General features: G+C 39.3%; 1 protein-coding gene across 1 annotated transcript in view; it reads right to left on the minus strand.

Moving 5' to 3' along the window:
• Positions 1–22,735, minus strand: part of ccdc88b (coiled-coil domain containing 88B) — a 52,808-nt gene that overhangs the window by 11,446 nt on the left and 18,627 nt on the right. Inside the window, exons 13-24 of the mRNA XM_062425445.1 lie at positions 22,597–22,712; positions 22,090–22,158; positions 20,374–21,078; positions 19,257–19,436; positions 16,141–16,481; positions 15,794–15,953; positions 14,296–14,676; positions 12,750–12,911; positions 11,676–11,953; positions 11,352–11,495; positions 8,911–9,097; positions 2,666–2,748 (exon numbers count right to left, since the gene is read on the minus strand). Of these exons, the coding sequence (XP_062281429.1) occupies positions 2,666–2,748; positions 8,911–9,097; positions 11,352–11,495; positions 11,676–11,953; positions 12,750–12,911; positions 14,296–14,676; positions 15,794–15,953; positions 16,141–16,481; positions 19,257–19,436; positions 20,374–21,078; positions 22,090–22,158; positions 22,597–22,712 (2,806 nt within the window). The remainder of the gene's footprint in view (positions 1–2,665; positions 2,749–8,910; positions 9,098–11,351; positions 11,496–11,675; positions 11,954–12,749; positions 12,912–14,295; positions 14,677–15,793; positions 15,954–16,140; positions 16,482–19,256; positions 19,437–20,373; positions 21,079–22,089; positions 22,159–22,596; positions 22,713–22,735) is intronic.

The raw sequence follows: 22,735 nt of genomic DNA on the forward strand, positions 1-22,735 counted from the left end.
TCAAACCTCCTGAAGGATCCCACCTAACACTTAGAAAGGCTCTTCATGTTTGCTCACTAGATACACAACATTTACCCCCAACTTCAGTCTGCAATGGAAAAGTCACAACACCATTTGTTCGATTTCACTCGCAACAAAAGTGATCATTTTCTTGTAACTCAAACACTGTCTTTTGCAGTTTTCAAGGATTTAAATACATTTTGGCAGACACTTTTAAAATGAGAATTAAACAAAGAGTGTGACTACGACGGCTGTCAGGAAAGTAAAGTGCATGAACTCCTCAAATCTGCTTTTACTTAAGAAAGTGTTTTGTTTCTGAGGCAGTTTATCTGAAATGTAATTCACTTTTTTTCTCAATCAGAGAAATTTAATATTTGGAGGATTTTTGTACCTGACCTGTTTGTATCTGAACTATCACATCACATGGACTAAGAGGATGACTGTTTACGTGTTTCAAGTTGCACTTGTATTCTTCGAGTTTCATTCCAGCTATGAATACAAAGAAAAAGCTGAACAGGAGCCTTGACCAGACTGTGGTTCGCCTTCACTTCATTTTTTAATGAGAAACTGCTGGCTATGAGATAATAACATCCGTCTCTTTCTGCCCTCTGTACCCTATTTGGACTTTTATCCTGGTGTTAGTTTGGATTACATTCTCATTATTAAAAAAACACACCACAATGTACTTGGCACAGCACTAAACTGCAGGAATAAATGCCCCAGTTTAAATAAACTGCAATCAGCAGACCTTGTGATGATAATACATCATCAAATAATTCAGACTGAAGAGTTACAGCTCTGTGCACAAAACCTTATACTATACTTGCTGTTGCTAGTTGCTAATTAAAATTTAAAAATGCATTTCTTCTACTCAAATAAAATGCTCCAATAATATTTAATTTTTACATTCAGTATCCTGCAGGGAGTGTATAGAGCGGTACAAGTTTAAGAATCCAGACTTGGCAGAGTCTCGCTGACTTTTATTGAAGGTCAGCCCCTCTTCTTTTCCAGATTGACGCAACAGCTTGATATTTGTGACACGTTGCCAATCGTGTCACTCTGGCCAATTAAATTTAAGCTGCGCCTGTCGTCAGTATGTGCATACCTGCTACCTGAGCACTGCTGAGTTTTATCTTAAACAATCATACACAGTACTCTAAATAAATATTACTTACTTTTACCCCTCAGTGTGTCTGAAGTTTAGGTTACTTTAGTTTTGTTCTTCTTTCTTTATGACCACCGCTTTGTTTACATCAATTGTTTTTCACCCAAAGGCACTGTGTTGTATCCATAGGGGCTGACAGATGTGTTGCATGAATTTCCTTACTCTTTAAAACATTTACAAAGCTAATTTTTGGGGGTATTTTGGATCCTGCTTCTTTTTTTCTTTTTCTTTTTTGCATTCATGTTTATTAGCTTGCAATCTTCTTCATGTCTGTTCTTTCCTGGTGCATTGCAACCTTTCTTGGTACATTAATGCCACCAGCTGAGGGTCAGTGGATTAAAGAAAATCAAAGCCCCTCCACCAAAATATTGGTCAAAAACTCCACAGGGTACATTTAACCTTCAGTGAGCTCAATACCAAAATCGTTTCCATTGAATATCAATTATACATAAACACAATACACATATTATTTATCTGCTTGTTCCAAAGAGTAAAGCTTAAGGTAAAATATTTGAAATAAAACCAAACAAGATATGACATCCTATTTAGTTAGACGTGCTGGTAGGTGGATTTTGTTACCATTTGGCAGAGCTAGACTTTCCCCCGTTTCCAGTATTTATGCTAATCTACGCTGTTGCTAAAGTCAATAATGAATAAACTTTAATTGTAAATACTTGTAAATACTAATATCTTGTTCATCCTGTTATCCCAGCATGCACTCGGTGAGATGCAGAGGTCACTTTGGACCACTTTGGACGCCTCTAGACGTGCAGTGTATTTTCTGTTATGATTAACATCATAATATGGAGTAAACGTTTTTATACATTTCTGTTGGTCTGTGCAATGCTTGGCTGTTTAACTGAACACCTTTTTTACAGTAATAATGACCAACCAGGTGACCTGCAGCTGCATGGCAGGGTGCTGAACTAAAATGTGCTGTGAAACACTTACATATGTTAACACTGACATTTCTGTCAGTAATTGAAGGGAAAAAAGAGAAACACGGGTGGATAAAATTATCCTTTCATGAATCAAGGCTGAAAATTAACGTACAAAGAGATGTAGAGAAATGTGGCTCATTAAATGTAAAGGGTGAAGGCACCCCAGCTTGCTCACTATTAGTTCTGGATTAATCTACAACCAGTGTATTAAACATTTAAAAGGACAACTGCTGAGTGCTGTTGGACTGTGAAATTGTTGTCTCAGACTTAAAACTTCACATAAGTGCTTTTACGTAACGCATATGAATTACTGCCTGCAAAGTAATAAATGTTATAAAATATGCTCTCATGCAAACATTACAATCAGTTTGTACCTTCTTGTTGATGTAATTTTAACAATGCTGTTAAGATGAAAGTGAGGAGAAATGAGGAAGCCTTATTTCCTCTTCAATCCACTTCTGTTTTCAGTGTGTGTGTGTGTGTGTGTGTGTGTGTGTGTGTGTGTGTGTGTGTGTGTGTGTGTGTGTGTGTGTGTGTGTGTGTGTGTGTGGAAACTGACTGGTACTCCTTCTCTTCTGTATATTGCTTGTCACGGCGCTCCAGGGTCTGCTCCAGTAAAGCCCGGTTCTCCTTCAGCAGGTTCTGCATACACACACACACACACACACACACACACACACACACACACACACACACACACACACACACACACACACACACACACACACACACACACACACACACACACACACACACACACACACACACATACACATACATGAGGATGGGCATCAATCGCTTGGTAAGATCAGAATATGTAGTTTGTGTGTGTATCTGTTTGTATACTTAATAGCCTGTAGAGCTGCAGCTAACTAATTATTTTAACCAATTAATCAATTAAGCAAGTAAATAAAGCTTTATTAAGTCATCTATAAATGTTGTCTATGTTGGAAAGTGGATAACTGTTTCCCAAAGCCCAGATGTCTTGGTTTGTCCCGACCAACAGTCCATAACCCTAAGATATTCAATTTGTTATCATAGAAGACTGACTCATAGAATAAATATGAATATATTTACATTTGAGAATCAAAGAATTTCAACATTTTTTCTTAAAAATGACTCAAAACAATCGATTACTAAAATAGTTAGCAATTAATTGTCTGTAAATCAACAAATCGATTTATTGATTAGTCTGTAAGAGCATACCTGATAATGTGAGGATCTCTATGAAGGCATACCCAATACAGTGTGTTTGTGGTCAGGTAATGTAAAATGACATGGTAAAGATCTTTCAAGGCATCTATACATCCATTCATATTGAGCTGAATAGCAGTTTGCAGTATTGTGTGTCTCAGAATTAAAACAACACTTTTATAGTGTTCATGATGTCAAGGGCAGCTATGTTCAAAGACACCTGGTTATTGGTGACTGAAGTCCTGGGTATTGGTTATAGAAACTGCAAACTTAATAAATAATAAGACTCTACAGCCATGCTAGCAGATTTGTAACACAGCGGTGCTTTGAGGTAAATACTTTCTGTCTGTAAAAATTTCATGGCAATCCAACCAACAGTTGTTCAGACATTTTTCTCAAAACCACTTTTACGACCCGGCCTGGGGGGAACCCTGGTGCAACATGAAAGATGAGACACCCCTCTTCCTAACACCCAGGAACCAACGGCACCAGGATTTGCAGCCTTCTAAAGGTTTATTTTAAAATGTTTTAGCTTCAGGGTGGGTTAACAGCAAAACAATAAACCAAAGGGAACTAAAGCTAAATAACCTACTCGAACAGTAGGAACAAAAATACAATTCACTAACCTACCTCTAAGTGTAACAGAAACAGGAGAAGACAGAATGACACATAAATGCTACCCGTCCCTACCAAACCTGGGCTGGTACATCATGTTAGCAAATCTAAATACAAAATCTCACACTGAAATATTTCTGTAGGAAGTGGAGAGAGAAGAGCCCGCAGGAGCTGGAAGAAGCCAGCCTTTAAATTGCAAGCTTGGGGGCTGAAACCAATCAACTCCCTGGAACAACCTACACACTCGCACAGTCACAACCATTCAATCAGACAATCAGCCGATCTCACCTGCAGTCCATTACACACAGACACCACAGCAGGATCACCAGAGAGAAGGAGAGAGATCAACAAGACATGCACAAATACATAGAAACATCAACCTCATGGTTTAGCTAGAGGAAGAGTCGGCTGAGAGTCAGGAGGATTCATACTCTGGGAGTACAAATATCATGTCCGTCCATCAAATAGCTGAGATATTTCAATCTGGGCACTAAGTGGTGGACCAACCAACCTACAAACGGACATACAGATGCCGCTAGCATGGCTAAAAATGAACAAATTGAAAAGCGATATGATAGAGTTCGTTGAGAACTGACTGTCTGACTGACTGAAAGGCACAAACACAAACTGCAGCCTCACAAATGGCCAAAGACTTCACTCAGCTGCTCTATGAAGCCTGAGCTTTGACAGTCTCATAAAGATGCTGCTAAAGGCAGAGATGAGATTTGAAGCAAACACACTAAACAAAATCAGGTGTATGGGGCAGTGAAAAAAGGGGAGGGAAATGATCTCTTTTGTACATGTAAATGTGTAGAAAAGTTTATAAAAGTACCAAACTTGTTTTTCAAGAAGGAAGAGCCATAACTGAACGGAACATTTCCCCTCATTTCCTATTTGTGAAACTGCCTTCAATTATTTTTGCATTCTTGGTTCAGTTCTGTCCAGTCCAGACCCATATTTTAGCACCACCAGTGCAACAGGTTCATCAGTAACCTCTCTTCTGCTCCATTTTCCTTTTGCAAAACAGTATAATGAGAAGCCTGAGTGTTGGAGCAGGATGAATAAGATGTGTAGTGGAGCTTATGGAAATGCTGACTTTAAAACTCATATATTTTGGAATAATGGAGAGTTTAACTTGAGTGGACAAAGAAACCATCAGGCAAAGGCAGAAAATTGAACCAGAGAAAATGACATTTGTGACAGATTAGATTGAGTGATCATACTCAACAGGGAAATTAATTCTGCTTGTTTATTTTTAGCATTGATCTGCTATTACTTCATCATTTACAGGAACAGTTCAATGTTTTTCGAAATGAGATAATTCACACTTTGAAAGTTAGCTGAGAAGGTCAATACCACATATGTCTGTGCAAAAAATATGAAGCTAGTGTCAGCAGCTGGTTAGCCTATCTTAGCATAAAGACTAGAAACAGAGGGAAACAGCTAGCCTGGCCCTGCCTACCAGCACTCCTAAAACTCACTAATTAACATGTTATATCTCAATTGGTTAAAATCAGGGTGAAATGAAAACTGCCTTTTTAAGAACACTTTTAGATCCCCAGTAATATTGTTCGCCTATTTAATAGTATGGAGTTTTTTTTAAATACCAAAAAAATAAATTTGACAATCCCACTTTTCAACGCTCAAATCAAATTCCTCCCAATGTTATGTCCCACTAGTCTATCCTGTTTCACCTGGAAATACATCACGATGGGAAGTTAGGCACTCTTGACATACTGTTTCCTCTGTGTTTTAATCCATACAAAAAACTAATTGCAAAAGTGACAGAACACCATTTTACAATTTCTTGGCTAGGATCAGAGTAAAGATCACCTGCATTTTGGTTGTACTGAGAGCCCAACACACAACACACGATAAATATGCACGGAATATTTGGCATGGAACAAAAGAAAATGGGCTTTGAATGTAAAAATACACTTACGCATGTAAAGTTTAAGTGAAACATAAGCTGCTACGCAGCCTGTGTAAACAGCTGTGTTGATTAAAATTGAGGCACATATCTAAGGCGTATGACTGAAAAACACAGCTATCTTGAATCCTGCGCTGGGTCTGTGTGATTCCTTTCTGTGTACAAACTGAATTTCTACACATATATCAGACCAGCAGACTAAATGTCCTTCAGCAGCTTTTACAGGACCAGGTGATTTAGGAATGGTTTGATGAACAGTTAATGAAGCAGCAGATCGAAACATCTGCTGGGTGACTCTATAGAGAACGAATCGAATAATATAAAAAGCTAAATTATTTCAGACACATTATACATTTTGAGTCCAAACATATCTGTGTGTGTTTACAAGAGCACACTAACCCACTGACCTCTAACCCCAAACATGGCACACAACTAAAAGCCCAGCCTCTTCCCACCAGCCACAGGAGCAAAATGGACAGTTTTGGGAATTAACTACTTTGTTTCTTCCAGATACGAGCAGACTGAATCAACCAGAGAATTCCCCTCACTCCACAGATGAACTCCGTCCTTCCTCCTCGCTCATGCTGTCGCTAGGTTCATACATTTGGGGAGGATAAGCCACATTCCTTTGATTCACTCTCTTTCCTCCTCTCCTCTTTTTAATTCACAATGAGTATCTGACGCATCTAAGAATAAGTGAAAATATGTATCTTCACTTTAACCAATGTAAGTGTATTTCTTAGCTATGGTTTGACTGCTAAGACTGTTCTTAATAGTTCTTAACTACAGATTGGATATTGGTGTTGGGTTAGGGTTAATTTCGTTAATCAATATTGCAATTTTAAGTGTTTTCCTACTGGCTTTCATAATGTTTCAGGATTGTCAACAGGAATGGGTGAGTGTCAAAGCAAGTAGCTTTTAAATATTCAGTATGGAAAGTTATTCCCATTTAAGTTGAGCGCCAGTTTTCTCTTTACACAGAGATATTTATTAGTAATCAAGGTGTTCCCTCCTCGATCACCAAGCCAAGGATCCTTTTTATTTCATAACAGGCCTCATAGTCTATAAAAAGTTTTACAACTCTTTGTCTGGTGCTTTTTGGCTTGCTGACCGCTGCTGCTTCTTCTGTTTCACTCTCTGCCCTGCAGCTGGGTCGGCCTGATATTTCAGGCTTTGTCCCTGTTTTTTCTGTGGCTGAGAGCTCCAGAAAAGAGAAAAGAGAAGACTGAAAAATATGCCTAAAGCTACAGACCAAGTACTATTAGCCATTACACACCATTTGCCATACGAATGATCGACTATTTTTGTAATATCCAATTCCCCCCCCCCCCCTTTTTTCATGTAATTAGACATATTCTTGTACTTTTTGGGACTTTTTGGTTAGAGCTCCAGTATCCAAACTCTGCAGTCTGCCACTGAAAGCAACAAGGGCAGAACTCAGGCTGTGTGCCTGCTGAAGCCACACAGCAGGCATGCAGTGATTCCGGGACCAGATCCACCAAAGCAAAAGCAGTGAACCAAAGTGCTTCACTGAACTTGCAGCAGCAGTTCTCATCTGGCTGACACAACCAACGATCACTGAGTCTGCTTCGCCTTGCCCTAGGCTTTCTAGGAAGTTCCCCTTATCAGCCCTTCATCACCACGGAAATAGTAGGAAAACTATCTGCTACACTTCTGTCTCTGAGTTGATGCAAAGAGCTTTTCAAAATCAAATTTTATAGTTAATTGCCCCTCATTGCATTTTTGTTTTGTTTGGGATAACATTCATTCATTCATTCATTCATTCATATTGTCGCAATAACTAAAACATAATAAATATTTTTAATTTACACATTCATTCATCCATTCATTCTAGTTGTATGTAGATATGCTGAGTGTTCCCTTTTCATCCTGATTAGTTCAATATCATCATATGGTGTATTTGTGATTTCCTTTATAACATGAGGATTTCCCGTATTCAGAGTTCATGACTCTCAGATAAAAGACAGATCAAATTTGATGTAATTTCTTTTCCTCCTAATTATTAGTTAATAAATGTATTTGTTTGTTAATTAATCAATGAAGGTGGTGCACCTATATTATATATTACAATTGCATAACATTAATTTCCAAGTGTAGTAACCTCAGAACTCCATAAAGTCTGTTTCCAACTGTTTCACCCCTTTCCTGCTTGAAGACAGTTTTCAATATTCAGCACTTGTTGGGCAGCTCTGAAGGCAAAGGAGGGCCCTACTTATAATTAGGAACTTGGTATTCATATAATGTTTATACCAATATATCATTTTTTCTGATATGTCAAGCTGAAATTGGCTTTATATTAAAAATTTGAGATCAGACAGTCACTGTTTCCACTAATGATATGATAGCAATTCATCCCTGACCACAGCTATGTAAAATAGTCTCCAAAACCTGCCATAAATATCAAATAAATGTGTTTAATTGCCCAATAATGTTTTAAATAAATATGTTTTGTTTTTTCTAGAGTGTAATGTATTCGAGTGTCTCCACCATGAAGCACTAAATCCCTTTTTTGCATGCAAATGGTCAACTGGCAGCTTGAATACAAAACACCTGTGTGTGTGTGTGTGTGTGTGTGTGTGTGTGTGTGTGTGTGTGTGTGTGTGTGTGTGTGTGTGTGTGTGTGTGTGTGTGTGTGTGTGCGCGTGTGTGTGTGTGTGTGTGTGTGTGTGCGTGTGTGTGTGCATGTGTGCGTGCGTGCGTGCGTGTGTGTGTGTGGAAGGGGAGCCTGGTCTGTCATAGGCTACTTTTCGGGATGAATTTTAGACTTAAGACCAGTTAATTGGGGACCACTTGTCCAACTGGGAAAAAGATGATTTTTGGGTCATTGGTTTTTGTTAGGGTAAGTCTCCAGGAGATTAAGCCCATGTAATGTCCCCAAAAATGACCATGACGTGTGTGTGTGTGTGTGTGTGTGTGTGTGTGTGTGTGTGTGTGTGTGTGTGTGTGTGTGTGTGTGTGTGTGTGTGTGTGTGTGTATGTGTGTGTGTGTGTGTGTGTGTGTGTGTGTGTGTGTGTGTGTGTGTGTGTGTGTGTGCGTTTAAAACCTGGTACTCGCTGGTGCGGATGGCATTGTTGAGGTCCAGGCTCTGGTTGGTTTCCCTCAGGGCGCTTAGCTCCCCCTCCAGTCGAGTCCTCTCCAACTGGGAGGCGCTCAGCTCCCCCCTCAGCACCGAGCCCTGAGCCAGCAGCTCCGCCTGTGACGCCAACCCCTCCTTCTGCTGGGCCTGCAGCCTGCAGCACCAACACACATAGACTTTACTCATCACTGTCAATGACTACATTTACATGCACAATATACTCTGTTTTTTACTCTTATTCCAAAAAAGACAATATTCCTACTAAGTTGTTTACATGGCTAATGAAAATGAGTATTCCACTAATATTCCTGTTAAGATGCAGAGGGTTTTGAAGGTTTCCCTCTGCTCCAGTGGAAACAGGAAACACAAGATGTCTGCAGGCAATGAAGTAAACCAGCGAGGTGAAAAACATCGGTGAGTTGCTGCCCGATATCTATAAGTGACGTTGATATGACTGATATAAATGTATAGTTACAGGCACATCCAGTACCAAGGTTGTCCTGTGATGTTTACTACACTGCTGAGTGTTCCTGGTGCATCACCATCATCACCATCAGTCAGGATAATAACCAATACTCTCCGTCCCCATCGTGAAGAAGGCACACTCTGTTTTTCCAGCCTGCTATGAACAGCTCTCCTCTCTCCTCTCATTCCTCTTCTCTGTCTGCCTTCCTGCTCCAGCATATGTCATTTTGCCTGCGCAGGGGTGTGTTACACAACCAGCCTGTTGTGCATCTCTATCCCAGCCTTGCAAACTATTGGCTGGTTAGTTTGTTTACAATGCACAGAGCTGACCGCTAACCAACAAGAGGCCATGTGTTACAAACTTCAACAAAAACTGCAATTGAGACTCATATTCTGAATGTGCTGTATACATGTCCAAAAAATGATCCTAAAACCTGAATAATATCAACATATCCCACATGTCTTAATTGGAAACTGCTACATTCAGAATAAGGCAAAAGTACTGTCATATTCAGAATAATACTGGAAAATTACTGTGCATATAAACATAGTTATTGTGTGTGTGTGTGTGTGTGTGTGTGTGTGTGTGTGTGTGTGTGTGTGTGTGTGTGTGTGTGTGTGTGTGTGTGTGTCAAACAAAGTGCCTTGTTTCATTGTTTAGTAAGAGCTCTCTGAGTAAAGCTCATTACTGTATTATTACACAACATGATGAGTCCTCACAAAGCCAGACAACCAGTAATAGATAAATCTGACATCATCTCAGACAAAATGGTTGAAGAACACATTATGGAGCATAACTGGAGTCACTAAGTGGTTATAGTAGCATTATAGAGGTAAGCAATCATCTTTGTTTCATTTTCTAATGAAAACTGTAATGAGATGAGATGAGATCTAACGATCACTGTGGGGGAAATTTTATAGTATTCAGTAATAAACATTGGTGGACATTTTATCTTCACAATGTGTTTTCAAATTGCTTTTGGAATTAAACTTTTAATGTAACTTAAAACTGAATCACTGCTCAATATTAAGACAATCAGCTATGGTCCACATATTTCCTTGTGGGCAGCAACAAATAAATATATTCAGGTCAATAAACCTATTATTTTCTTAAAAGCTTGGTCTATAATAGTAAATAGTAAATATACTGGAAATGCACATCCCGAGTTCCCAGAGCTCATGGTGACATCATCAAATATCTTTTTTTTATCCAACCAACCATCCAAAACTTAAAGATATTTAATGTACGATCAAAGACGACTAAGAAAACCCATATTCACATTATTCACATTTGAGAAGCTGCAACATTTTGCAACTGAATTGTTGCCTAAAGAAAATATTCAAACCATTAATTTTTTATAGACAAAGCTGCATGTACACAGGGATACTAACTTTATTTTTTGATGTAGTTTTTCTATTGTGTCACCAGCAAAACAGGGTTTCCTGTCTACAGTTTGACAACCCGTCATTAGAAGTATGTGAGTAATCTGGTTGATTAACTAACTATGGTACACACATGAAGCTCATGATTATCTTTTCTTATTATCTGTCTTTATACACCTGCCACAATATGGTCATATCTCAGATGAATGAATGTGTTCAGTCTCAAATCCTTCAATGTTGTTTGGTGTTCCTTTAAACCCACAAAAAGATTTATTTGTTGCCTTCATCCTGTTTTTGATGTCTTGTGTGTTGTTGCCTTGTTTTTCTGTGCTACTGTTTAGTGCCCAAAAGCTTTAAATCAAGAAAATGTGCATTTTCCACCTTCCTATAGCACATTTGCATTAAAATAATTACTGTATTGCTCCCTGTGCTTCATATAGAAACATTAATGCTGCTGCTCTCCTATATTCAAATGAACTTGGGTGCAGGGGGAAGGGTAGGGTAAAAAGATGATTGTGAATGTGATACTAAGGAAGCTGACTGGAAAGGATATTTGTTACCTCTCATTGTCATCTTTCAGCCTCTCCAGCTCCCGTTCTTGCTCCATCCTCCTCTGTGAATCTGCTTCCATCTTCTCTCTCTCCATCTTCATCTCTCGCTCTCTCTCCTCTAGCTGTGTTTTTCCATCCAGGAGCTCCTTGTACCTTGAGATTGCAAACACAACATTCACCCCCACAAGAAACTACGACATTAAATGTGTGGCTGAGAGAGAAGATATGTGTGAGTTTTTGTGTTAGACAAAAAAAGATTTAAAATGATGTACAGTTCAGATTTCATTCTGATTTAATGCATGCTTGATGCAATGATTTAGTGCGTGCTTGTACCTGGCCTCCAGCTCCCTGTGCTGGGCCTCCAGGCTGCGGTTGTTACTGCGTAGCTGAGAGTGTTTGTCCAGCAGCTCCTCCAGCTCCACCTCCTGCCGCTGCTGCACTACCGTCATCCGCTCGTTGTCTCGCCTCAGAGCATCCACCCTGGCCGCTGACTCCTCCCGCTCCCAAGCCCACACCTTGGACTCGGCCTCCAGAGCCGCACACCTGGCCACACTCTCACTGCAGCGCGCCAGCACTGCTGCATGCTGGGAGCTCAGTGATGCTTGCTCTACCTGGGTGTGTTGTTTTGTGTGTTTATATGATACAAAACAGAGACATGATGGTTTAACAGAAAGCCAACGAGCTGTAAATGTCAAGTTTTGCTAGAGGTTTAATAAGATTTTATCATATTTTATCAACTTTTATCATGTTTTATTCCACAGGAGGCTACCACCTTGTAGAACTTATATGTACTGCTATACCATTATAAGAAGTAAGATGAATAAAAATATGTAATATGTATGTTATAATAGTTTCCCATTTTTTTCCAAGGGTTAGATGAGAAGATTCATACCGCTCTCTGTCTACAGTAAATACAAAATCACATCAGTTGCCAGGCAACCAGCAGAAATTCCAGGAAGTTATTGTACCGGCCAACCAACAGCGCCACATATAAACTAATCCTTGTTAATAAGGGAATTTTAGAGGTGCTGGTAGGCAGATTTTGTTACCTCTGGCTAGCTGTTGTCTTATGTTTCCAGTTGTTAATTAGCTAAGCTAAGCTAACTGGCTGCTGGCTCTGGCTACATATTTACATATGATATGAGATATAAGAGATGTTTTGATCTTCTTGTCTAACTTTAAACAAGGAAAAAACTTAGCATACTGTTAGCTAAGGGGGACTATCTGTCATCAAAGCAGTCTTGTAGTCCAATAATGTAACAGGTTCTTAAAAAATCTTTGCAAAAAAGATTTTTAAATTTATGACCAAAGGCTTACAAGTTTGAAGGTAAAGGTCCAATAAACTCTTTTGTTGTCAATATGGATGAATAACTTCAGATGATGTTGTCTATCTGTGTGTTGGGTCACCTGTAGCTGGGTGTTGAGTGTCTGCAGTTGGGTGCAGGACTCCTGCAGGCTGATCGAGTGCCGGCGCAGAGCCTCCAGCTGCTCCTTCAGGTGCTCACACACTTCCTGCGACTGGGACAGCCGCGAGAGCAAAGCCTCCTGCTCTGCAACTGCCACTGCTTTCTGAGAATCAGAGTGAGGAGATGCAGAGAGAGAAAGAAATCAGCTTTTTCATTTTCCTATGGCGAGAGCATAAACAGATATGTTGCTGCCACGTCAGAGGCTGTGCTACCTTTAGCATACACACACACACACACACACACACACACACACACACACACACACACACACACACACACACACACACACACACACACACACACCACTCAAAATATCCATATTATTTGAACTTGGATAGATTCTGCAGCTGACCTTTCAAAGGGCTCCCAGTCAGATAACAGCTTTATATGACATTTGTTTCAATCTATAAATATAGAAATTAAATTAATCTTATGTCATAAATAAAGGTTGTAATTAAATTCTACAGTGTTGCCACATTTTCAACTTATTTCAAGTGGACTTGACTTTGTAAATTCTGCTCTGATGAATAAAGAAATATGTTGATTGGCAGCAAATTGAAAAATGTTCATCACAAGCTTTCAGAGTTCATGGTTACTTTTCAAAATGTCTTGTTTTGTCTGACTCCAAAAACCCAAAATAATCAGTTTATTATTTTGGAAGAGTTTGACACCCAGAAAACATTTACATTTTAGATTTTTACCATTTTTACTTATATGATATTTGAATATTTAAACCTGATTACTTTTCTGTCAATCAATTAATCACTCCAGCTCTGATCCAAATTTAAAATTTGAACATTGAACCATTTATATGAACATTTTAGCAAGAATTGGCAAAGCAATAACACATTTCATATTTGCATCATCTGTAAAGTCTGGAGCTGAGTTTTTGTGGATTTTTGGATTCTTTTCACATTGTCTACCAGGACCTGCTGCACAGGGGTTTTCTTCATTTTTCAATAGTGTTTTTAAAGTTTCTGCCTTTTCTACTCCCTGCCAGTGTAGCAACAAGTCTACCTGCACCTTAATATGACTGAGATAAAGAACAGAACTCTCACTTCATCTATCTTCATTCAAAACTTAAAATTCTTAACAGTTTTTATGCAGCACTGAGCAATGCATTGAATGAAATTTCTGACCTTGGTGGTGCTGGGAGCCGACCATTACAGTTTGATGTTAGAGTTTATGTGTGTCTGTGTGTGTGAAAGAGAGAAAGAGTAAGAGCTAAAGCAAGAGAGAAGCAGAGGAGATAAGGAAGATTAACAGTAGTCGAGGTGACATTATAAAAACTGATGAGCAGAGATAAAGCTGTAGTTCTGGAAATAAAGTGCAGCACTTGGGAAGTGGTGGGCTAGTGTGATTTGATAGTCGTCAAGCATCCCTAGAGCAAGAATTTCAACATAATATAGATCATCTCCCTCACACAGAAGTACTGAACACAGACACACAGGAGACATCCTGTAAATGAGACTACACAGATAACACACCTCTTTTTCCAGTTCTATCAACCTCTCACTCAGCTGCCTCTCTGTCTCTCCTGAGGAAAGGTCACAACCTTTACTGGCCTCCGGGGGTTGATCCAGAGGTGACGTCTCCTGGATTTGTGTCTCACAAATGTGTGATTTGTTTGAGGGGTCTGAATTTGAACTAGAAGTAGCGTCTATGTCCGCACTCCCTCTTCTCTTTTCCAGCTGGAGAAGTGATTCACTAGTCTTCAAGCATTGTGACAGAGACTCTATTCTCTCCTGTGATTGGCTGAGAGAAAAAGTTGCCCCCTTTAGTTCAGCTTCGGTTTTTTGTAGTTTCATGTTCAGGCTTTCGACTTCAGTGGATAGATCGTGGGAACGAGCCTTCTCATTGGACAGGTCCTGATAAGACAGAGATAGAAAGCAAAGATTATAATCTATGCACAATAAAAACGATAATCACCATGAGACTAAATTGACTTTATGTTTGTATATATTAAATTATTGTGAAAATGTGTCTATATTGCATTTGCTTAAAAGTAAAAATCTTCACATAATCAGTTTGATACTATATCACTGTATGCCACAGTATGTAATAAACCATTCTATTCCTCACAATGGTATAATATACTTTTTTCTAATTACTGGACAATAAAAATGAATGTAATGCATCACTCAAGCTTTGTTTGGCTACTACCAATAACATTTAACAAAGAGACAGCTAAATGTTTTTCCAATGATTTAACCATATTTTGTTTTTATGGAGAGCAAAGCTAGTTTACCACTGAGTCAGTCCACTGCATTGGTCCAAACTGAAATATCTCAACAACTGATTGGATTGCCATTCAATTTCATGCAGACATTCATTCATTTTGTACAGACATTCTTTGTCATTAGGCAAACTTTGGCGATTCCCAATTTTTCATCTAGCACCACCATGAGGTTGACATTTGTGGTTTTGAGAGAAATGTCTTTAAATCTATTTGATGGATTGCTGTAAAATTTGGTTCAGACATTTATGTTCCCCTCAGGATAAATTGTAAAAACTTTAATGATCCTCTGACTTCATCTCATGTCATCATCAGGATAGATTTTGAATTAGTCCAATACTTTGGTTCATAAACAAATGCTTACAAAACAAATAGCATTCCCTTCAGCAGCACTTGGTCATTACTGCTAATAACCAAATCGTTGCCTGGTAACACTCTAAACTAAGATTGTGAACATTAAATCTGCTAAACATGAAAATGTTAGCATTGTTATTGGGAGCATGCTGACATGAGCATGGCTGTAGCTCTTAGTCTTGTTTGAAAATGATCAAAGAGCTATCCATCATCCACAATTTGTGTTGGGTAACTTAATTATTTCCAATAGTAGACTGCATTGTGGGACACTGGAAAATCCAGAAAAAAACATATTGTAGTATGGGACCCTCCACCTCATCCTTGCAGCAGTGTTTATATGTTCAGTCACTGACAGTGGCTGAACAACCACGTCACACACACACATACACACACACCTGGGACAGGGAGCTAATCTTGGCCTGATCATTTGCGTACTGTTCCTGCAGCTGCTGTTTACCCTCCTCCATGCTGGTTAATCGAGTGCTGAGCTCCTTCTCCAGGTCCTGCAGTCGGGTGCAGAGCTCCTTAGACTCAGACAGCTGCTGACACACATATCTACACATACCCACACACACACACACACAGACACACACACACACACACACACACAGGTCAGACAAAGGCTGAATGAAGATAGAGTTGACATTATAGATAAATGCGCGGTGCAGCCAAGTAGGTCCCTCTGATGCCTTGTAAAGTTAATTGCGTACCTCAACTCACGATCAAGGTTAAGTGTGTGTACCTGTGTTCAGTATCCAGAGCCCGAGCTCTCTGGTTGCTGTGCTCCAGGGCCAGGGTCGTGCTCTCCAGCTGCTGCCTCAGTCTCGCCGCCTCCCTGTCCCTCTGCCTCCCCTCTTTCCGCTGGCCATCCAGCTCTGACTGACACACCTCTTTCTCCTGCTCCAGACGTGAGGCCTCCAGCAGCGCCTGGTCTCGCGCCCGGGCCAGAGATTCGACCTCCACCGTGGCTTCACGGAGCTCTGCTTCCAACTCCTCCTCCCGACGTCGTGAAGTCTCCAAACTTCGCCCCTGACGTTCCAGCTCCGCCCTGAGAGTCTGGGTGGTGAACTCTAACTGTTCGCCCTGGCATAAGAGCAAAGGTGGATAAGTAATGGTCCAATTCCTACTGGTCACTTTGGATTACATTACAATAAATAACTAATTCCCAGAAGTGAAACCAATTTGGCCGCCCATGGACAATCATAAATAACAAAAGACACTGTAAGTACTGTAAGATACGTCATAACAGACAACATATGAAAAATGTACAACAGTAGTTCATATTCCAAGAGGACATTAGTGTAGCTCAGGAACTGGTATCAGAATTAAAACATTATGTTTATTTAATGCAACTGATCAATTAATAAAAAAAAGGCTGACCATAAGTAATACATCTGAAAATGGCACCAAAAAACTGGCAGTTAATATGAAATGAAACCTTAAAATTAACAATTTGTAACAACAACATGCAGTATATGATATAAAAACAAAGAAATGGTGCCAAAAATGAAACCCATATCTAGGAAACAAGCAAGTGTCACCACAGTACAATAGACAACCTCCTGCTGAGTATCTGGCCTTCCTCAATGGACACTCAACGCTGTTTTTAAACTACTGAAAATACTAAACTGAGGATGTCCTTTAAACTGAAGTATGGTTTGAAGTGGTTCATTTGTTTTATAACTTGTGGAAGTTATACACAATGATTTCATGCTTTTAGGAGCACTGTTCTCTCTGGATTTGAAATACTGAATGTATATTTAATCAATCCCTGCAATATTTCCAAGATTTTTTTTCTGCATGAAATGACTGAATCAACACAGCACTTCATTTTTGCTCGTGTTTCAGTTTGAACAGTTCAGTTCAGTTCCTGCTCAGCAGCAACAGGGACAAAGACGATGTTGATCTGTTGTAATTTCCTATTTGTGCTTTATTTTTCCCTGCAGCTGAGTGTACTTCATGTTTCATTTAACACTCAGCATTATAGTTGCCATTGAAGCTGAGTCTGTTATTCTTACTCTGAAAGTTTGAACACTCCAAAAGATAATTATCTCAGAATTTTGAGAAAAGTTTTCATGGAAAATAATAATTTTGCTCTGTTTCTTTGAATTAATGAGATATCTCCAAACCCCAAGAGAAGCTTTCATTCCTACTTAAGAGCTCCATTTCTTGGAAGCAAACATGTTCCGCCTGTTTAGTTTAATCCAGTTTTATGTTGGTTTTGGTTTGAAACATTGGGCGAAACTCATGTCTTTAAGTAATACAGATGGTATTGTTATTAGTTTGTTGACTCTGCACAGGCACCTCAGGACAAAAGGTTTTATCAAAACATAAAAATAGATGAAACAAACACACTAGACTAACTACAGAGCTAAGAGGTTATTTTAGTTTCCAATTTCTACCAACGATTGCAGTGGGATGATTCGACTTTAATACTGTTAGAGAAGACATCTGGATTAAGGGATTTATCTGATAACCTATTGGCAAAATAAAACTTAAAACAGGTCAAACAGGAGAAAAAGTATAATGCACTGTTCATAAAAGAACACAGAAAGAACATGAAAGAAAACGTGTGTATTAATCTTTCAGGATCTACGCCTTGCTGTCCTTACCATAATTACACTATTTTACATGCATTTTATTTTCTCAATTGAATGCATTACACTTCCATAAGAACACAACATTGATCTCAAACATATCTGAAAATATAAAACTGTGTTGATTTCAAGCTCAGGTTTTATAATTCATAAACTGAAATTAAAGCACAGTAAGTGCATTCACTTTTACACTGTGTCCAAATATTAAAGGAATACTCCACATTTGTATCTGGATCTATATATTGTTTGATGTACAGTACTAGAAAGATAATGATGGCTAACTAGGTGGTGTCATGAAGTTCTTAACATTTAATGTGCATTCAATTGGAAACTATTATATTACAGACACCGTTGAAAACATCTCTGAACTTGACTGTAGCCATGTGCAGAAGCATTTGGGACCTTCCCTTCATAAAAAGATGGAAGATAATGTGTTAGAATCAGAAGAATAGTGTGTGACTCTTTTTGAATAGGAGGTTTTCATGAATCCCTTTGATGGTAATTCTTAAATGCTTATTTAACAGTTCTTTTCCTTAGCTTGCATTTTCTTGAATGTGTAGGAATTTCACTGCGAAAAGCACCTTAAATAGAATTCTACACTTCTAAATCCTGCAGTGGAGTGTCTTGGGAAAAAAGTTGATATGTGGTTTAAATTGAGTTTTCTCCTTGGATCTACATCAAGGTAAAATGCAAGTTAATGTGTTGAAAAGCTTCAATCTGTGATCTCTCTCCTCTGAGTGTGGATAAGTTTCTTGTCAATATGTGAATATGATAGTTCAAAACACTCACTCAGTACTGAGAGCATAAAAACATCATGTTTCAGACAAATCTGCCTCTACAGTTTTCTCAATGGAATAATTCACAGCTATAAATGTATTTAAGTCCAACCATGATCTGATGTAATGCATTTAATGTAACTAAGTAATTATTTAAAGAGATTACAGAGAAAAAGATCAGCTATTAAAAATTGAGTAAAATTTTGTCACTATGGATTTATATTACATTGAAAATCCTCTGCTCCCCTTCACTCGGGTTTTACATTTTCTTTTCTCTGCCCTCATCCATCTTCCCCGAGGTAAAATGACATCTGCCATGGTCATGAACATGTTTGGTGTCACAGCTGCATCATGCGTGTGTGTGTGTGTGTGTGTGTGTGTGTGTGTGTGTGTGTGTGTGTGTGTGTGTGTGTGTGTGTGTGTGTGTGTGTGTGTGTGTGTGTGTGTGTGTGTGTGTGTGTGTTGGTGCATGTGTACTCTCCAACCTTGCGCTGGGCTGTGCGCAGGGTGTCCACGGTGCTGCGTAGCGTATCCCTGTCTCTCTCCAGTGCAGCTCGCTCTCCTTCCAGGGTGGCAATGACCGTAGTCTGCATCTTGTGAAGCTCTGCTTGACTCCGCAGATGGAACAGTTCCTCCTCCATAGCCAGACCATCTGACTGAAGAACCTAACGTACCCCAGAGAGAGAAATGGCAGGATATTCTTTCAGCTGTGCAGCTATCCATCAGTAGACACAGACATCCATAAAGGATTATCTTACTGTTGAAAAAACATTCCCAGAAAACATTTTGACACTGACTTGATGTTTTTAATAAATTACACTTTAATACAATTCTGTGCTAAATGGAAACTATGCAGTTGCTACGTGTATCAATGTGTGAATCATGGTCATAATATACTGTATTTCCCATATCAGTTCAGAGGGATTTAATGATCATTTTTACTTTGCTTTAAAGAAAGATTATGTAACTTTTGTTGCACAGCTGCTGTGTTGCCACAAATGCTGATTACAATATAATCACAGATGGACTTTCTCTTTATTTTCCATGATTCTCTAGAGTCAGTTGCTTTAAAGGCATTAGACAACCAGAAAGTAACAAACATGTCTCCTGTTGAGGTCAGTGGGCTTACTAATTTATTTACTGTATTTTTGTGATGAAAGCATGTTTTTCTCAGTTTATCAGTGAAAGAAGTAGAGAAAAGTCATACATGAAATTAAATGAAACAGCAGTGTGTGTTGTGATGTTTTCTAATATTAGCCATCATGAGCTACTGGTTGTATCAGACCAAGGGAGGTTGTAGTTTCATAACCTGTTAGTATATTAAATCGTATAAGGGGTGTAAGCTATTTGTTCTCTAACGGTTTAATAGTCTCACTTTAATATCACATTTGGAAAATGTCATTGAACATAAAACATATTCTTGTAATGATTGTACTTCTCAAATCCATTGTGGGTGTTTTCTTAGAAATTACCGGACATTAAATCTATCCACACATTCATTATATCTCCAGATCTCTATTATTACTCCTTTTAAACTAAGTCAAGTTAACTCAGGTTAAGTAAGTTGACCACTCATCCATTCATCCATCCTACAGTACTTACCTCTATCTGCCTACGGGCCTCTCCCAGACTCTCTGCAGTTTTCTTCAGACGCTGTAGTTCAGCCTCCAGCAGCACCAGCCGCTGCTCAGCTTCCCAGGCTTTCTTGCTCTGCTCTCCCAGCTTGGAGCGCAGGTCCTGGGCTACAATTGCCTGTCTGTCAGCCTCCTCCTGGGCCTCTTGGAGCTGGGTCATCAGAAGCTTGACATCAGGACCAGCCAGGGAGCATACAGCCTGGTCTACAGCTGTGGTCTCTGTATTATCTTCTTTGCTTTTTGGATGATTTGGGAACTCTGAGTTTGTTGTTACTACAGTCTGTTCTTTCTTTATCTCAGTGTCCTTCTCCTGTTTCTCTCTGTCTTTCCCTCCTCCCTCTGCCTCCCCCCTCCTTTTGGACTGGATCTCCTCATCGCACAGTTCTGCTTTTCCACCTTGACCATGGAGAATCTCTTCACCAACCCCTGATTCCCTTTGTATCCCGATGATTTGTCCTCTTCTTTCCCTGTCCTCCATCAACCTCACTGTTCCCTCACCCTCTCCCCTGCAGTATTCGGAGCCCTGGACTCCTCTCTCCTCTTTCTCCACCTCCTCTTTGTCTGACCTCTTCATTCCTTCATCCTTCCTCTTGTCTTCTATGTGTTGCAATGTGGTCACCAGCTCTTCTAGGCGCTGCTTCAAAGTGGCATTTTCATTCTTCAAGTTTTGAAACTGAAAAGTATAAAGGGAGCACAATGGAAGAGAATTTTCAAAGCTTTGTATGTACTGTATTTGTGCGTCTTTTTTTGGCTTGTTTCCTTTCTTTTGGTCCTACTGAACATGAATGCACCAAAGCACTTTTGTTTTACTAAAACTGTATCCAGATTCAATACAAGGAAGTGAAAAAGAAGAGAAATATGATTAGGTGAGAAGGAATTACAGATTGATTTAAAATATTTTTTGTTGGTTGTAAAAACAGCTCTATAAAAATAATCACAGAAACCCCTGACCAGGCTGAACTGGGCAGCCTGAAAGAACGACAGGCAAAAGCTATCATAAATAATAGTACAATCCAGAGTACATGGAAACTCTGTTTGAAATACAGTGCATGGCCGTGCAGCTGCTCTCAAACCAATTTTCATTGTTCTGTAGATTCATACAGTTTACAGTTTGATTACCATTAATTCAACACAGTTGTTGTAGCAGCTCCAGATGTTTGTAACCAGATGTTCAAAGCTGAGTTACATCCAATCACCACGTTCACTTCTCATGAAAGCAAAAAGTTAACAATGCACATGGGAAAATGTGCTTATGTATTAAGCATTTAAAATACAAGACTCTTTTTATACTTTTTATAACACACTTACTGTCAGGCTGCAACTTATTATTATTATCATTTAATACATTTAATATAATTTAAGTATCACATGTCAGAGTAATGTTTGAATAGTTAATTTAGTCTGACCAGCAGTCAAAACTGATATGATACACAAAAAAATTGATCAATTCAGTTTCTGTTGACTACAGGAAATGAGACTGGTGGCTAAATATATTCACATTCGACATTCATGAACGTCATTTACTGCTCATATAAAACAAGAGGAGGTCTAAAATCACAACAGATTACATTCCACGATCAAAGATGTGGTTTGATCAAGGATATTCTTTCAGTTTGTGCCTTTCAGTGTTATTTCTTGATTGGATGTGAACAGTGAGCTCAGCAGTAGTGTTCTCTAAGCTCACCTCCCTGAGTGTGTTCTGATGCTCCGTCTCCAGGCATGCCAGCTCATCCTTTGCTTCTGGCGAATCAGCCTGCAGTGAGGAGAGATGGATGGTTAACTCCACCAGCTGTTACTTCCTGCTTTCCATTCTTGTCTACACACTGAAGGTGCAGATAGGAAGGAGATACATATCTGACTCAGTCATACCAAGTTAACTTGAAAGGTGGGTGAACTGTTCTTACAGTTCAAAGACATAATAATTATTTTAAATGTAAGACACATTAAGGGAAACTCTTTATTGTTTACTTTACATATTATTGAGCTGAACATGTGCGATAAGCTCTCTCATCTAACTGTCTCATCTTCTTTTTGAACTCCTGCCATCACTGATCCCCAAGACTGTTTCATTAATTGAACGCTGAAGTATGTTGTTAAATCTGATGACCTGCTTTGACCTCCAACCTTTAAGGGATAAACTGTTATGGATTGATGCTACCAGTCATAACCCCTCTGACCCCTGAACCCTGACCTCCTGCTGTGCCTGCAGCTCCTCCAGACATCTCCTCAGTTCAGCGTTCTCTTGCTCTGCTCCCAGCAGCCTCAGCGCCGATGCCTCGCCTACTTCCACACTCAGCGGCTTCTGATCTGAGAGAGAGTGATGGAGAAAT

This window comes from Scomber scombrus, chromosome 9 (assembly GCF_963691925.1).
Source record: "Scomber scombrus chromosome 9, fScoSco1.1, whole genome shotgun sequence".
In the NCBI taxonomy this organism is placed as follows: Eukaryota; Metazoa; Chordata; class Actinopteri; order Scombriformes; family Scombridae; genus Scomber; species Scomber scombrus.